We start from the raw sequence: 18,760 nt of genomic DNA on the forward strand, positions 1-18,760 counted from the left end.
TCTAACAGCAACACATCTTCCTTTATGCATAAGCAAAATCACATTAGCAGCCAACCTCTGAATAGTTACACCAAAAATCAAATCAATCCTATCTATGACTTCCTTCCAAAATTCCTGTACCCTTGGGCAATCCCAAAGCAAATGTAACAGGGTGCCCCTACCACTACCACAACTCCAGCAATCCTCATCCGTCCTTAATCTCAACTTAAACATCTTAACTGGTGTCCAATAAATCCTACCAACAACCTTCTGTCGAAATAGACGTAGACCCATGTCCATCCCCGCATTTGTACCCACTCTGAGATCTTTCCATTCCTCTTCTGATATGACCATATGAACATCATTTGACCAAGTGTCCTTTAGCTTAGTCCATGCTTCTAAATATTCTGACTCCATAGGCATAAAACGCATACAAGTACGCACATTGTATTCTTGTCCAACCAACAACTTGCAAATCTCCAGTCTTCCTTCGAATGCTTTATCAACCGTACTCACCCTTTGACTGATTAACAAAGTCAAATGCATATATCGACTCTGCTCCCTCCTCCCCAAATCAAACTTATCCTGCAATTTCTCAAAGTCCAGTAATCTGTCTCTCTCCAGTAAATCTCTTATTTTCAATATACCCCTCCGTATCCAACTCTGCCATTGCAAACATCTATTATTTAATTGTAGCACCCCATTATGCCAAATGGATGCATCGTAACCAAAACCAAAACATTGACCATTCCTTCTGAACCAAGACATTAAGGTCTGTCTAGCTGGTATAATCGTTTGCAATTTTAACCTTTTTGTAGACAGTTTTCCCATCGTATAGAGATTATCCAAGCAATAAGGATCACAAATCTCTCTCTCTATTTACAACCAAATTGGACCTTTGACATCTTTTATTATCAAAATAAAAACGCTTGATAATATTTCATCAAATCCGGGTTATTAAACCCTCCCTCTTTGACATCCCGCAGCAAGATATATCTTGGGATACGTGGTCTCTTACCTATTCCCCACAAAAAGGATTGAAACACTTTATCAACCGTTTGCAACAATTTCTTTGAAATTAGTAGAGGGATTGATTGTATAGTGTATAGCACTTTTGGTAACAGAACCATTTTAATCGCATTCATTTTTGCCCACAGATTCAAATTTATCCTTTCCCATTTTTGAATAGTCTTCACAATCTTCTCTATTGTTTTATCAATGTTATATTGAACAATTGTATTAAGATCACTAATTAAGTGCATAGCCAGATACTTGACTCCATATGGGGACCATTTGCAGTTCCAGGATTTCAAAACATTCTGATCACATGTCTTGGACAAAGGAAAGATTTCAGTTTTGTCCCAATATACCTTATGTCCTGACAATTCCCCAACCTCCTCAAACATTTGTTTCAATAGAGTTCCACATGCCTTAAGATTTAAAAGAAGGACCATCATATCATCTGCATAAGATAAAATCTTAACTTCCATATTCCCAACAGAAATTCCCTTAATTTCCCCACACTGTCTAATATAAGCCGCTAGTGGTTCCAAAGCCAAATTAAACAAGAACAGCGACAGTGGGCATCCTTGCCTGGTGCCTTTAGACAATGGAAAGGAGTTGGAAATCAGCCCATTAACAAACACTTTCGCCGTAATATCCTTATGAATCCAATCAACCATTTTCATAAATGTTGGACCAAACCCCATTTTCAGCAAGCATATTCCAGAAACCTCCAATTAACTCCGCCAAAGGCTTTTTCAGCATCAAAAAAACATATAATTGCATTTGTTCCCTTACCACTGTGCGCACTCAAAACATCCAACACTGTCCTTATATTATCATACCCGAATCTACCCAGAGTAAAACCTGCTTGTGATTCATTAATTAGGTCTCCTATACAACCCATCAGTCGATTTGACCATACCTTAGTAAAGATTTTCAGATCCACATTTAGCAAAGAAATAAATCTATAGTTTCCGCATTTTATATGATCCTTATCTGGTTTAGGTATCACAATAATCAGAGCATCTTTCATTGATTCACACATCGTCCCCGTCAACAGAAAATTATTATATAACTCACATAAAATTGTTGATAACTGAGTCACAAACATTTTATAAAATTCAGAAACCAAACCATCCGGTCCCGGTGTTTTCCCATAATTCCGCTGTAGTATTGCATTATGTATTTCCTCAACAGAAAATTATTATATAACTCACATAAAATTGGTGATAACTGAGTCACAAACATTTTATAAAATTCTGAAACCAAACCATCCGGTCCCGGTGTTTTCCCATCATTCCGCTGTAGTATTGCATTATGTATTTCAGTAACCTCAATCTTTGACTCCAATTTAATTTTCCCTTCAGTTGTTAACTCTGAGATCTTAATCTTAGTAAAAAAGTTATTCAAATCCTCATCGCTAGGAGAAAGTTCCTCCTTATACAGGTGTGAATAAAAATCCTGGAAATACTCACAAATGTCTACATTCCTAAACAAGGTATCTCCTTTGTCAGTTTGGATAGAAGTAACACACGTTTCAGTAGCTAGATCTTTAAGTCTATTGGCCAACATTTTCCCCTTCTTATCACCATACTCCCAGAGCTTTTGCTTAGTATAAAACATTCCCTTTTCTGCCATTGTATGCACATGATTCTTCATCTCTCCCTCCAACTTCTTCTGTATCAACCCTTGCACTGGTCTTCTGCAATTCCATAACATCCTCCTCCATTTTTTTTATAATCTCCAAATGTTCCCTTTTAACATGTGCCAACCTACTTATCAGCTCTCTTCTTAACACTGCTTTAAAACAATCCCAAACAAATGTAATATCGGCCGAGCCTTCATTTTCATCAAGAAATTCTTAACAAAGGTCTCTAATCCTGTAGGTACCGATGAATCCTTGAGTACACTCGTCTGTAACCCCCATCTTTTAGATTTCTCCTTCATACCTCTCATATCAAGTTGCACATCAATCAGTGCATGGTCTGAGATTCCTCTCTCCTTAATACTTGAACTTATCGTCTGACTAACCAGTCTATCACTAATAAGACAATAATCAATCCTTGAATATGAATTCTGGACTGGGGAATAGAAGGAGTATTCTGCCTCCCCGAGATGCATTTCCTACCATACATCAACGAACTTATACTTAGATACAAAATCACAAAGCTCCTCACTGACTCTCTCATGACCATAGCTACAGTCTGATTTTCAATCCATTTTACTATTCATTACCACATTAAAATCACCTCCCAAAACTATATTTTCTCCTTCCATTTCATTCAGCAGGCCACTCAGTCTAGTAAAAAACGGCACACCTGGCGAACATGGACCATATACCGTCCCTACTGTCACCTTCTTACCATCACTGAATAGATCAATTAGCAATATACGATCATCATCATCTTTCATAATTTTGTCTATTTTGATCAGCAAACCTTTTCTAAATAAAATACTCACCCTCTCGATTTGGAATCATAACAATTAGAAACTACTTGTGGATATCTAGAATTAGTCAAAAAAAACATTCAGACTGTTCATTTAAGTGAGTTTCCTGTAGGAAAATGATATCCCCTCTATTTCTCCAAATCCTCGCCATGACGTTTCTTCACCTAAAAGCACAACCAATACCTTTCACATTCCACGAAACAAAATTGAGTGTTTTCATACCTCAGTGTACCCTTCTAATTTGCCTACAACAAAAATTCCAGCAAATACACCATTCTACAATTATTAAGCTAGCTAACATTGTGGCAACGAAAGTGGGAGGAAAGAAAACAAAACAAAAGACAGACAACAACACACACCATCATCCAAACAAACATACAATAACTTAGAGTAATATCTTACGCCATACAAAATCCGATAAACATCAGACCATAAGTGAGCATAAATATATAAACAATGAACACATTGTTCCAAACTATACCTAGCAGTAGATCTGTGCCCTACTAAGTACACTTGTTTACCATCAGTATTTTTCCCCAAACATCAGCCATAACATCCAACTCCCCTTCCCTCTAAGCCCCATCAATTCATTTCCAGCATAACTAAAAATTCAATCATTATCTTCAGCAACAAATTCAACCACCATTTACCCAATATATCCACATAAAGTTATATCCCATCCAGATTAAAATACATATTTGCACCTTAGTGATATAACAGCCATTCTTCCTGAAAATATGGTCTCGGTGCATACACAGTACTCCAATAAAAAAAACTATAATTTGCAATATTCTATCTACAATTATATCATAAACCTATTGAAGCTTTAAACATTGTATGTACTATATTAGATCTGGTATTTTTCCTTATAATTACCATATCCATCCATCCCTAACCCTAGTTATCTATATCATCACACACCTAGCTATATTTATCTCTACCACTAAACAACATATTATAAACTGCCATTTTCCCATGCCTCTCCTTCCCCGTCTAATGAAAAATACCCTACCACCCCAATATATTCATGTATCAATCCCCAACCTAATATCCTACTATTAGACAAAAATAAGAACTTCACCAAAACAGTTAGACATTAATAGCACGTGCATTCCCTTCTGTAAAGAGTAATATTAACTGCCATGGGTCCCCCCCCCCCTGCCAAGGCCTTTTTTGGTGATTTTGGTATTTCGCCATTCAATGCCTTCTAACGTTTTCTCTTTCATTAACCCCTTAAGTGCCAAGGACGAGGTATCTCGTCCTTGGCAACAGGGAGGTAAACTCCAAGGACGTCTCCTCCTTCTCCAAAAATCATAATCATCACAGGCCTCTTTGTCACGCATATATATAGTCGTGCACTTGGCTGCAGTTCATATTGTTCCTTCCAACCCCATTCCCATCACGATATTTTCAATGGAACTCCATGGTATGCGTTCTCCTTCTTCACATACAAATTGTCACAATCCTAATACAGTACCTCAATATCACTCCTTTGTTCTAAGTTTAACCTTCTACTAGAGATTCACCACATCAGTAAAGCATGAATTGAAATAACCCTTCCAAGAAGAAATCCCATAGTAGTCTGGTAAAATCTGCTATAATTTATTTCTCATGTTCCCTCCATACACATAAACTCAGGTCTCTTTTCATTCCCAGGTTAACATTGCAAGTCAAAATTCTTCCATAGCTCTGCTGTGTCATTCTCACCCGTAGAGACGTGTAATTCCACGTCGGATAGTGCTGAACACTGTACATAATTATCATCTACTCATCAGATATAAGCAGCTGACAATACTTGTAGCGTAGATGACCCAAACACCCATCAATCTGTTAACTGGTGACAGACACTGCAGACAGTGTTCCATTCTCCATGTTATTTATGAGTTTGTCACAGTAGTTAGTTGCAACCTGCAGACATCCAAGAGTCGAAACTACACAAATGACCATTTTCAGAGCAATTTACCTGATTAGTACCACATTGAATGCCCTCATGAACTAAACATCAAGAGTCTCCATATGATGCAAGTAAACACATCATTCAACTCTGTGGAGGATCAATAGCAGTTCCCTTCCTCCTCTTCAGCTGTCTTTCCCACTTATGAGCACTTTGATAGTACAAGCCGTCTTTCATTCCATGAATACCCAACATCACAGTACAGCACCGCGTGTGAGAATGAAGCAAACCGGGTCACTTCTCAAAGTGTTACACTTGTGGAACACCCTGTTTTTTTAAGAGGCCTAAACAAGAAAGCCAGTCACTCCAGAAACAAACAGCCACATGGCTCTGGCCACAGCCCAGCAGCTTACATTTAAAAACATGTATATCTTTTCTTTTTTAGGGGTAGGGAGGGAGACCATAAGGGTAGCGAGAGAGAGCTGAGAGGTCGCAGCTGTGACCCCTGGCGACCCCCAAATGGCATCCCTGATCAAACCTACAGAAACATCTGGGACTCCTGTGAACTCACGGACTATTCAATCATAATGAACCTTACATGGATGGTATCCATAGATTTTAATGAAACAATAACAGAGAATGATTTTTTACAGACGCTACACAACCAAAAGAGAACCCAAAAATGACCTTATTTCGGGTTTCTTTAAAGAAAAAGAACTGGACTGTTTCAAATTATCGCAAGATCAGAGAACGCCTTAAAATGAAGGAAATTAGCGCCATTTTGAAACAGGTTAAAGACACACACGGTCTAAACCAAGAAACGAGATGGAAGGGCACCATCTCACAAGAACTCAGTCACAGGCAGCAGAGTTTCTCTTAAGATTCAACAAATCTAGTGCAGTGATCCCCAATTACTAGTGCCTTATCTCTCTCCGCTTTAACCGATAAATAACCAACCTCACTCTTCCACCTTACACCACACTCTAACAACACTATTGATGGTAATCACAGCTCTAGTGAAAACCAAAGAATACTACAAGGCTATGGCTTACGCTCCTCTCTTCAGCTCGATCGCACTCTGCCACATTAGCGAGCAACACTGCACTAAGCATTCTTTACACTTTTCTTTCCTTGGGCTCTCCTTTCAGGATAACCTACTCTCAAATGACTATATCAACCCAATAGAAGCATATCAACGCAGAGGAACTGGGTACTTCGTGTCTGCACCCAATAGCACCCACCACCGGTTTTGCATCTGCCTCTCCCGGTAAACTACTCGTAGCACTCTGCGTGTCCCATGCAGTGCCAAGCGCAAAGTACAACACAAATACTAGAATGATGCTATTCAGGACTATGTTATTATAGGAAGAAAGCCCTACATTCTGTGGATAGGTGGCCATGACGCTTGCCATCTACAGAATTAGAGGAAATTGATATCCAGGATGTGTTTGAATACGCATTTAAACACATCCTCGATATCAGCCTTGGCGCTCAGCTGTGTTACCAATAGGTGAGCCAAGATAGTAATCAGGACCACGAGAAAGTTTCTCAACAGCTCTGCGTGTGGTATTTCCGGCTTCACCATCTCAAGGTGAAATAAGAAAATCTTCTGAGTAAGCATTTCCTTTTTTATACTGAAGTGCTGAGTGTTACTTGTTTCTGAAATGCAGTTCCTGTGTTAAAAGGATTCACACAGGCGTGGGCCGTTGGAAAGCCGTTGGGGACTAACAAGAGGAGCAGAAGAGTGGCAGAAATGATCTTTTCATAAAGTGCATTACCCACAACACAGGAAGGATCTCAGACCTGTGTCTCATGGCGCATCTTCATCAGAAAAACGCACCAGGAGTTGAGTTTATATTTGGCATAAAGTACCCCCTCTACCATACGTCATAAGGATTTTGCAATTCTCTGAGTTCTTTGGCCAACTAGAGGTCAAAGGGCGAGTTAATTTATGAGGTCACGGAACTCAGAGGTGACTTGCAATACCCTTTCTATATATGGTTGGGGGTATTGTATGTCTTATAATACATGGCCACACACGATCATTCCCTTTACTGCCTGGCCTCTTGCTCATTGTAATGTAAAGAGCTCTTCGGGTTGCTGATACATATAAGCAATTAAGAATCTGGAATACAAACATCTGGATATGCAGCTTCTCGTGTGTTGCAGAAAATTAGTTGAAGTAGTTTAATAAAAAATGCCTTTGAACACGTTATTGTTTTGTGCTTCAAAATAAGCGATAGCATGGAGATTCTTGCGCACAAAGAAAACCTTTTGCCATAAACAGGTCTTCATCAGTTAATGGCTGTAAAGTGTCACAGAAATTTATTTTAAAATAAAGGAATTTGCAAAGCTAGTCAGGGCTTTAATTAAGTGCTGCAGTGGAAGCTGGCATTCTACACTCTGATGGCTCAAGCTGTAGGCATTGTGACATCACAACAGAAACTTAATAACTGATTACAGACCGGCACTGATCTCATTTTCTTATTACAGATCCGTTGTGATGTCACAGCTAGCCTGTAATATATGGGATAATGTAGCCACTACCGTGCATTATAAGGATATTTCAAATCACTGGGGAGTTTTGTAACAAAATAGAGGAACGATGCTAAAGGCTGAGTTCCTTTGTGAAGTCACAGAACTCCAAGGTGACTTGCAATATCCTTTTATGCATGGTAGGCAGTATTTTACCCCTCATAATACATGTGGACTTACTGCCATTCCCCTTCTTTCCTCATCTCTTGCGTAATATAATGGAGATCTTCCATTTGCTGGTCCATATAATCAGTATAGATTCTGTTTGTATTCAAAAAAACCAAAAATTCAGTTCTGAATGTGTTACAGAAAAATAGTTTAAGCAGTTTCATAAAATATGATGATAAAACGTTAATTTTGTGCTGTAAAAACAGTAATAACAAAGATTCTTGCTCACATGAGTTGAACTCCAGCTGTGCATGAATTAAACATTCTACCAAAAACAGTTCCTTGGCAATTACTTGCTGCAATGTGTCACAGGAAACTACTCTGCAAGCAAGGTATGTGAAAAGCTTTTCACTGCTCTGATTTAATGCTGCAGCGACAGCTGGAATTCTCTCTGCTGGCTCAAGCAGGAGGCATTGTGATGTCATATCTGAAGTAAGTGATTAAAGACCAGTTCTGATATCATGTTCTTATTACAGGACAGTTGTGATGTCAGAACTGGCCTGTAGAAAGACTCTGTACTGGCCTGAGCAGTAGAAAAACATTTATTTCCAGGCTTTTATACAGATATTTCAGGCTACCATGTATTATAAGGACATTATTTACAGACTTTTATACAGAAATTGCAGGCTGCCATGTATTATAAGGACATTATTTACAGGCTGTTATACAGATTTTACAGGCTTTTATACAGATATTACAGTCTGCCATGTATTGCAAGCACATTATTTACAGGCTTTTATTCAGATTTTGCAGGCTGTCATGTATTATAAGGACATTATTTACAGGCTTTTACACAGATTTTGTCGGCTGCCATGTATTATAAGGACATTATTTACAGGCTTTTATACAGATATTGCAGGCTGCCATGTATTTTAAGAAAATTATTTACAGGCTTGTATACAGATATTGCAGACTGCCATGCATTATAAGGACATCATTTACAGGCTTTTATACAGCTATTTCAGGCTACCATGTATTATAAGAACATTATTTCAGGGCTTTTATACAGATATTGTAGGCTACCATGTATTGTAAGGACATTATTTACAGGCTTTTATACAGATATTGCAGGCTGCCATACATTATAAGGACATCATTTACAGGCTCTTATACAGATATTGTAGGCTACCATGTATTGTAAGGACATTATTTACAGGCTTTTATACAGATATTGCAGGCTGCCATACATTATAAGGACATCATTTACAGGCTCTTATACAGATATTGTAGGCTACCATGTATTGTAAGGACATTATTTACAGGCTTTTATACAGATATTGCAGGCTGCCATACATTATAAGGACATCATTTACAGGCTCTTATACAGATATTGTAGGCTACCATGTATTGTAAGGACATTATTTACAGGCTTTTATACAGATATTGCAGGCTGCCATACATTATAAGGACATCATTTACAGGCTGTTATGGGAATATTGCAGACTGCCATGTATTATAAGGACATTATTTCCAGGCTGTTATGGGAATATTGCAGACTGCCATGTATTATAAACTAAGTATATCCACTTCTTTATGTCGTACCTGTTTATAGTTGTGCCGCCTTTACTGCTGTTAATAACGTGCTAATAGTGCGCTGCCACTTGGGCTCATTTTATCATGTTAGAGTTATGAAGGGCTGAGCTGGTCCATGTAATTTGAATCTTTTTCCGCAAGGTTGCACACATTGTTTTAGCATATGCATTAAACCATCGAGGTATCTAAGCATCACAAAAACACACACAAATCAAATAGCCCTTTGTATAAAAAATGTGGCATGGCTAGGCGCTCAAACTAGGAATCTACCCGTGCTGTGTTCTTATGCTTTAGAAACTGGGCCTTGAAAAGAACCATCCTCTCTTTGACAAAGGTCTAAGCTGTGCTTTAGGAGGCACTTAACTTCAATATGTTGGGAAAAGCTTTGTTTTAAAATGCTTAAATTAGCGCAAACCATATCGCTTGTGGGTGGGGAAGGCGAATACGGGCACAAAAGGGCTCACACACAACAATGTCTTCCATTCTGACTGAAGCACTACCAAATGATTGCAAGACAAGATTCCAAGACAAGCCTGCCAGATACCATTTATTTTACATTCACACCTGCTTAATCAGAAAAATTACAAGATCCCTATAAAGGGTTACATTTGCCTTACGTAAAGTCGGTGCAATCAAGCGACTTCTCAATATTGCATACTAATTACAAAATAAAAGGAAACTTGCAAATAGGAATCGCAGCGCAGCGGTGGGTTTGCATGTCGGATTTAGGGGTGCGTGTACGAAACAGGGTTTCCGATCTAACTTAGGGGTGCGCGTATGCAGTGTAGCGGGTGCAGGAACGGTTCAAGGGGGTTTGCACGCAGATTAGTTAAGAAATATCATACGCATGTTGTCGGGTTGCCGGCAACAGTTACAGGTTACCCTGCGCAGGTTCCCCGAGATAAAGGTCTGCTTGTAGGGGACCCCACGCACTGTTTGAAGAGCGCATGTATTTGCGCCTAAGGGGAGCATGCAGAGGTAGCTGTTCAGGCTGTTTAGGCTTTGCCTGGGGGTGTCGGGTGCGTTCTGAGCGCTACTTGCAAATACGGTTACTTTGTGCTGTAAATTCTATGACCATGCGGAGCACACAGTGTAGTTCTCGGCGCGCAGCAATTGTGGGAGAAATGCACACTTTTCCGTGAATTTGGCCCTTAGTGGACACTATCCTTCCGGAACAACCAGTGGGGCTGTAACTAACAGACAAGGGCAGTTCAGATTCCTTTGAAGCCAATCTGTGGGCTTCTCTATTGACCCTGCCATCTAGAGAATCAATTTGTCTCTGAGTCCTCGAACAAAAGCACACAGAGATCGTTATTGACCTCCTCTCAGTTAATCAGAATGTTCGGAGTGCAGTCAATAACTACTGGTATTGACTCCATTATGAGCATTCTAACTTCAAACGCAGACAAGGAAACCACAGTGTGATTTCCAGGCAAGCTTTCTCTCAAGAAGTTACTTGCTCTCCGAGAGGACCTATTTTTCACAGCAGGATGCTACTTAACACGCCAGAAAAAAAGCTAAAACATGGGAGTATGCGCTCACCGTCTTATAGGTAAAGCGTCGACTTTCACATGACGCCTAATCCAGTTAAATCAACTTTGCAAATAAAATACTTAATTTAGGAATATAATTCTTGCTTATGCGCTACCTGCATGTTACTTTACATTGCTGTAGAGGCTGCAGTACCTCCACGGGAAACTCCTGCTCTAATGTCCTCTATCAGATAAATGGCCAAAGGATGTGGAGGCTGTGCTCAGAACAGTTTTTATTAGAAATGTGAGGTTTCGAATATTTTTGCGCAATATAAACAAATATATATGTGGAATTGCTTACAACTGGATTCCAGTCAGAAAAATACGTCTTTCATGAAAATGGAAACTGTTAGAATACACACTCAAAAAGGGGTTTATTCATGACTTATTGTTAATTTTTTTAAATGGTCAATGCCTAAAATCACATTTAATTGACTAACTCAGTTTTCCTATTTACTTTACTCACTATTAAACTAACGTTTTTGCTTCACCAGCAAAACATGTAATGCTACCAGCACTACGTGCTAAAATCATTATAGATCTTGGGAGAGGTCACTGTTGCTTGGGATAATGACCCTGTCTTGACCTATTGCCCGTGCTTCGCCTCGAGGCCCTAACTTGACGGTTGGTCATTATCGCAGGATAATGACCCCGCCCTCGATCTATAAGACTAAAATATCAGTTCTATACTAGCTTTTGCATTGCATTGCTGGTTCAGTGCCAGCTGCATCTGTCCACTTACTCATATTGGAATGAGAGCGCGATGATCGTTTTTTATCCTAAGTCTCTCATCACTATACCTGTAGTGATCTCTCACGATCGGTGCAATTATATACCACACTGAGTGACATCCTGATACCATGACAGAGGTATTTCTTTCTTTTTACTCTCTCACACAGTACACCGGGCCATAATTTGATTAATTGAATTCCTAAACCCTAGCGGTCCATTAATTTTTGTTTGTGACCCTATTTAGGTGAACCCTTTCGCTTCAGGTCTCGTGACCTGTAATCACGCCCATTAATAGAGCGTCACAGAACTATACTGATTTTTTGAATTTATTTAGTATGAGATTAGTTATTTCTGTTTTCTTGTTTAGGTGGCATGCCAAGACAGCCATACAGTGTTTTGTAACAATCCTGTACCATTCTATCCTGAAGACTTCAGGCTTTCGTTTTCCCTGATGAATTTACACACCATTGATTTAATAATGAAGATGGAAAGAAACATGTCGGTTTTTTGATTCGCCCGTTGATTCATGTTTTGATTGTCAATTAACTTGACCCATTAAGTTTTCGAATTTTTGAGAAACTTTATTTCTAGCAGTATCATGTTTACTATTGACTAGATTTTGTGAATGGTGCCATAACTTTTTTATGCAATTAATTTGTGGTTTGTGTTTATGCACACTTTTGTGTATTTCTGTGATCACCATTGTTTTTTAGGTATGCATTTTAGGTATGCATGAGTGTAGTATGGATGGAGTATTTTGGTGATATGAGTGAGTCTGGTTTTGTTGCACATTGTAAGTGGGGAAACTGAATTATTAGCAGTTTCCTTGTCATATATTTTTTCTGAATTGTTTTTTATTGTTTCCAATTTTCGATACATTATGAGATTTTTTAACTCTTATGGTATATTTTAATGAATTAATAAATATATTTTTTCTAATGCACTATGGATGTGAATTGAATTCTTTCACCTCAAGCCAAGTTATGTGTTCGCTTGGTTATGCTTATAATAGGCTGTGTTAAACACTGTGTAGTCTTGCTCTCCACCTAAACAAGATCCATATCCCGGCCTCTTAGTTGCTCTATATACACGTGTTTCTTCCAGGCGCGGCCGTGGATATATTTTGCTTGGAGTCCCCATTCGTGTGTTTTGCATCAGTGACAGTGTCTCCAGTTGTGCCCTTTGCCCTGCACTCACCCTAGCATGCTTTTTTCTTGTTCCCTTGCCAGTCTGCCTCTTCGCTTCTGGGTGAACATTCTGAAGAACCCCCAGTTTGTCTTCGACATTAAGAAGACCCCGCACATCGACGGCTGCCTGTCTGTGATTGCGCAGGCCTTCATCGACTCCTTTTCCCTGAGTGAGCAGTCGCTGGGCAAGGTAAGGCGCAGCTGGCTCCAACCTCTCCCGTATTGCGCGTGCGCATCGGGTGAGTCTGAAAACCTTGCCTTGTTTTATTTATGCATTGTTTATTTATATAGCGCCTATAAACATGAAAGTGTTTCAAAGCGCTCAAAGCACTGTTTTAGAAGGATGGAACCTTCTGCACCCTTCATTAAAATCCAAGCCCTGCTTCCATGCGTTTCCCAATATCTTGTGGCCAGGACACAACTTGATGTGGCATCGAGACGTTCTCATACATGTACACAAAGTCAACCTGGGGGGATCTTAGCAGTGGCCGGGTCAATCACTCTCATATCCGTGCCCCCAGTGGGTTGGAAGGAGATGTCCATCAAGCAGTAAGCACAGCCATAGACTTGAACTTCCCAGGAAGAAAGAAAGCTGGCATTGGAGTGGGAAACGCCCCTCTCCTGGTGAGTGCCATATGCAAGGCATGCATGCCACCCCATTGCAGTATGAACTGATGGGAAGGAGACTTTGACACGCATCTGTGGGCGAGGAGATGTGGGGTGTGCGCCCCACACATCTGCACCTGCATATGTCACATGGCAAGTCCCATATGTGCCTTTCCAGGTGAAGGAGGGGCTGGCAAAAGGTGAAAGAGGAATGACCCACATTCAGTCTCCAGGCAGAGTTATGTGTCTAGCGCATTATGGACCCTGCAACACGCTTTGGCTGCCTGAGTGGGTTTGAATGGAGTCAGCAGTACCCATGTGGGGTCCAATGCAGGGTCCGACCTTGAAGGGCCGCCAGTGCAAAAGCACTTTGTACATGTCTACCCTCTTCTGAGAGGTAGAAACGGTAAGAATAAAATAGAAATGCTCATGCCAAACATGCACATGTAAAAAGAATGCTAGCAGCATTGCACGCTCCCCTCCACCTGGCCTGTGACAGGGCAGCAAAGGAAAGTGGAGAGAGGTGCAGAGCTGACTGCCTGTGACAGGGCAGCAAAGGAAAGTGGAGAGAGGTGCTGAGCTGACTGCCTGTGACAGGGCAGCAAAAGAAAGTGGAGAGAGGTGCAGAGCTGACTGCCTGTGACAGGGCAGCAAAGGAAAGTGGAGAGAGGTGCAGAGCTGACTGCCTGTGACAGGGCAGCAAAGGAAAGTGGAGAGAGGTGCAGAGCTGACTGCCTGTGACAGGGCAGCAAAGGAAAGTGGAGAGAGGTGCAGAGCTGATGCAGGTCAAAGGGCATTCCCCTCCACCTGGCCTGTGACAGGGCAGCCAAGGAAAGTGGGGAGAGGTGCAGAGCTGATGCAGGTCAAAGGGCATTCCCCTCCACCTGGCCTGTGACAGGGCAGCCAAGGAAAGTGGGGAGAGGTGCAGAGCTGATGCAGGTCAAAGGGCATTCCCCTCCACCTGGCCTGTGACAGGGCAGCCAAGGAAAGTGGAGAGAGGTGCAGAGCTGATGCAGGTCAAAGGGCATTCCCCTCCACCTGGCCTGTGACAGGGCAGCCAAGGAAAGTGGAGAGAGGTGCAGAGCTGATGCAGGTCAAAGGGCATTCCCCTCCACCTGGCCTGTGACAGGGCAGCCAAGGAAAGTGGAGAGAGGTGCAGAGCTGATGCAGGTCAAAGGGCATTCCCCTCCACCTGGCCTGTGACAGGGCAGCCAAGGAAAGTGGAGAGAGGTGCAGAGCTGATGCAGGTCAAAGGGCATTCCCCTCCACCTGGCCTGTGACAGGGCAGCCAAGGAAAGTGGAGAGAGGTGCAGAGCTGATGCAGGTCAAAGGGCATTCCCCTCCACCTGGCCTGTGACAGGGCAGCCAAGGAAAGTGGAGAGAGGTGCAGAGCTGATGCAGGTCAAAGGGCATTCCCCTCCACCTGGCCTGTGACAGGGCAGCCAAGGAAAGTGGAGAGAGGTGCAGAGCTGATGCAGGTCAAAGGGCATTCCCCTCCACCTGGCCTGTGACAGGGCAGCCAAGGAAAGTGGAGAGAGGTGCAGAGCTGATGCAGGTCAAAGGGCATTCCCCTCCACCTGGCCTGTGACAGGGCAGCCAAGGAAAGTGGAGAGAGGTGCAGAGCTGATGCAGGTCAAAGGGCATTCCCCTCCACCTGGCCTGTGACAGGGCAGCCAAGGAAAGTGGAGAGAGGTGCAGAGCTGATGCAGGTCAAAGGGCATTCCCCTCCACCTGGCCTGTGACAGGGCAGCAAAGGAAAGTGGAGAGAGGTGCAGAGCTGATGCAGGTCAAAGGGCATTCCCCTCCACCTGGCCTGTGACAGGGCAGCAAAGGAAAGTGGAGAGAGGTGCAGAGCTGATGCAGGTCAAAGGGCATTCCCCTCCACCTGGCCCGTGACAGGGCAGCAAAGGAAAGTGGAGAGAGGTGCAAGGCTGATGCAGGTCAAAGGGCATTCCCCTCCACCTGGCCCGTGACAGGGCTGCAAAGGAAAGTGGAGAGAGGTGCAGAGCTGATGCAGGTCAAAGGGCATTCCCCTCCACCTGGCCCGTGACAGGGCAGCAAAGGAAAGTGGAGAGAGGTGCAGAGCTGATGCAGGTCAAAGGGCATTCCCCTCCACCTGGCCCGTGACAGGGCAGCAAAGGAAAGTTGAGAGAGGTGCAGAGCTGATGCAAGTCAAAGGGCATTCCCCTCCACCTGGCCCGTGACAGGGCAGGAAAGGAAAGTGGAGAGAGGTGCAGAGCTGATGCAGGTCAAAGGGCATTCCCCTCCACCTGGCCCGTGAAAGGGCAGCAAAGGAAAGTGGAGAGAGGTGCAGAGCTGATGCAGGTCAAAGGGCATTCCCCTCCACCTGGCCCGTGACAGGGCAGCAAAGGAAAGTGGAGAGAGGTGCAGAGCTGATGCAGGTCAAAGGGCATTCCCCTCCACCTGGCCCGTGACAGGGCAGCAAAGGAAAGTGGAGAGAGGTGCAGAGGGCAGGAAAGGAAAGTGGAGAGAGGTGCAGAGCTGATGCAGGTCAAAGGGCATTCCCCTCCACCTGGCCTGTGACAGGGCAGGAAAGGAAAGTGGAGAGATGTGCAGAGCTGATGCAGGTCAAAGGGCATTCCCCTCCACCTGGCCCGTGAAAGGGCAGCAAAGGAAAGTGGAGAGAGGTGCAGAGCTGATGCAGGTCAAAGGGCATTCCCCTCCACCTGGCCCGTGACAGGGCAGCAAAGGAAAGTGGAGAGAGGTGCAGAGCTGATGCAGGTCAAAGGGCATTCCCCTCCACCTGGCCCGTGACAGGGCAGGAAAGGAAAGTGGAGAGAGGTGCAGAGCTGATGCAGGTCAAAGGGCATTCCCCTCCACCTGGCCCGTGAAAGGGCAGCAAAGGAAAGTGGAGAGAGGTGCAGAGCTGATGCAGGTCAAAGGGCATTCCCCTCCACCTGACCCGTGACAGGGCAGCAAAGGAAAGTGGAGAGAGGTGCAGAGCTGATGGAGGTCAAAGGGCATTCCCCTCCACCTGGCCCGTGACAGGGCAGCAAAGGAAAGTGGAGAGAGGTGCAGAGGGCAGGAAAGGAAAGTGGAGAGAGGTGCAGAGCTGATGCAGGTCAAAGGGCATTCCCCTCCACCTGGCCTGTGACAGGGCAGGAAAGGAAAGTGGAGAGATGTGCAGAGCTGATGCAGGTCAAAGGGCATTCCCCTCCACCTGGCCCGTGAAAGGGCAGCAAAGGAAAGTGGAGAGAGGTGCAGAGCTGATGCAGGTCAAAGGGCATTCCCCTCCACCTGTCCCGTGACAGGGCAGCAAAGGAAAGTGGAGAGAGGTGCAGAGCTGATGCAGGTCAAAGGGCATTCCTCTCCACCTGGCCCGTGACAGGGCAGCAAAGGAAAGTGGAGAGACGTGCAGAGCTGATGCAGGTCAAAGGGCATTCCCCTCCACCTGGCCCGTGACAAGGCAGCAAAGGAAAGTGGAGAGAGGTGCAGAGCTGATGCAGGTCAAAGGGCATCCGGAAGGAGTCGGGAAGCTCTGTCTGGTGTGGCAGACCTTTTAGTGGCAGACTCCCTCCCACACTGGAGAGGTGGGAAGATTCAGAAACGCGGATCTGCCCACACTAAATCACTTGCCACTGGCAGGTTTACTTTCGTGAATCAGCCTGTCCACAGAATGGAGGCAGAATTTAGGCAGTGTTTTGTCTAATATGAAAAGTGAACTTCCTGCTGCCACAGACAGAAGTTCTGGTGTTTGTAATAGGGCGGCCGTTATTGAAGGGTTTGACTTCCGTTTTAAACCTCTGTTTCTCTTTCATTTGGTGGGTGTAGTGAAAACTACGGGGACACGTGTGTCACAGCCCCCACTAATGCCACGGGGAAACCGAGGTTATGGACCCTGAACCCTCCTTAACCACCATCGCCTTCGACTGAGTTGATAAACCGGGCTTCCGCCACAATAACTGCTGGTATTGTCTGCAGGAATGACCGCTTAAGTAAGACCCCGGGGGCCCATGTATTGGTTGTGGTGCTTTCATACATGGTGGGAATTTTGAAACTTCTGTTGTGGGGAATTATGAAATGCTACGAGAAATGAGAGATTTCAGACCTTGAAAGTTTCATTTGATTATTTTTTTCATGCAGGAATCCCCAACAAATAAGCTTTTGTACGCGAAAGACATGGCCCGGTACAAGCGCCAGGTGGAAGAGTATTACAAGAATGTGCAGGACGCACCTTCTCTCTCCCCCGCAGAGATGGAAGCCTTCCTAGCCAAGGAATCAAAGGTACGTTGGGCAATACCGGCGAGTTCCAGATGATGCTGTATCCATGGGTAGTTTGTTTTAGCTGAAAAAACAGCCTTTCAAAGTTTCAAAATTTTCAAATTGCAAATTCATACAATAAAACTTCTTTTCACAGTTACAATGTTTGTTACAATGTTATTTACAAATTTACAGTATTCTTATTATTGGATCTTCTCAATTCATCTCACTAACAACAAATACATATATACAAAAGTGTAAATAATAAAGCACCTAAATATACAATCCGATCAAAAACGGTCCAAAGTAATGGAATGTTAATTCATATTGCATATGATGTTTGCATAGTCTATTTTCAAGTCACATTAGAAATATCTCAACTTTAGCTGCTCTTCAAAGAATTGTCATCAAAAACTTATGTCGTCCAATTTAGATAACATTAAAATCATATAGCACATCACTTAGCCTGTTCCAGCAAGTTCAAAGACTTCATAAATGTTATCATCGCTACATTCATTCTTAATTTGTGGCTATTGTAAAGGATTTCCCGTAGCATATTAGGGTCCATTATCAAATACTCAGTGAACATATACTGAAAGAGTCTCACTCTCAAAGGTAGTAGAGCCGGACATTCCACAATCAGGTGCTTTAGTGTTTCTATTTGGGTAACAGAACAAAACCGACAACAATTATCATCGCTAAGTTTCCGCCTGAACATAATTTCCTTGATATACCACAAATTCAACCTCAGCCTCATAAAAAAAGATCTACGTTTAGGGTCTGGAAACTTGTGGATATACTGTTCGACGGAATATCGTTTTTTAATGCTATACCGTTGAACCTTAAACAACCTAAGTTGCAGACATGTTTCTCTTGTTTTGGTCCAATCATACAACCAAAGTTTCATTTTAGCTCTGGTT

General features: G+C 42.9%; 1 protein-coding gene across 2 annotated transcripts in view; it reads left to right on the forward strand.

The window, feature by feature from the left end:
- The window catches only part of PLXNC1 (plexin C1), a 1,076,103-nt gene that overhangs the window by 1,014,826 nt on the left and 42,517 nt on the right, over positions 1-18,760 (forward strand). For both annotated transcript variants that reach the window (XM_069629799.1, XM_069629800.1), the window contains 2 exons: positions 13,056-13,203; positions 17,724-17,864. In XM_069629799.1, coding sequence (XP_069485900.1) covers positions 13,056-13,203; positions 17,724-17,864 — 289 coding nt within the window. The remainder of the gene's footprint in view (positions 1-13,055; positions 13,204-17,723; positions 17,865-18,760) is intronic.

This window comes from Ambystoma mexicanum, chromosome 12 (assembly GCF_040938575.1).
Source record: "Ambystoma mexicanum isolate Mex_15411 chromosome 12, UKY_AmexF1_1, whole genome shotgun sequence".
NCBI classification, from domain to species: Eukaryota; Metazoa; Chordata; class Amphibia; order Caudata; family Ambystomatidae; genus Ambystoma; species Ambystoma mexicanum.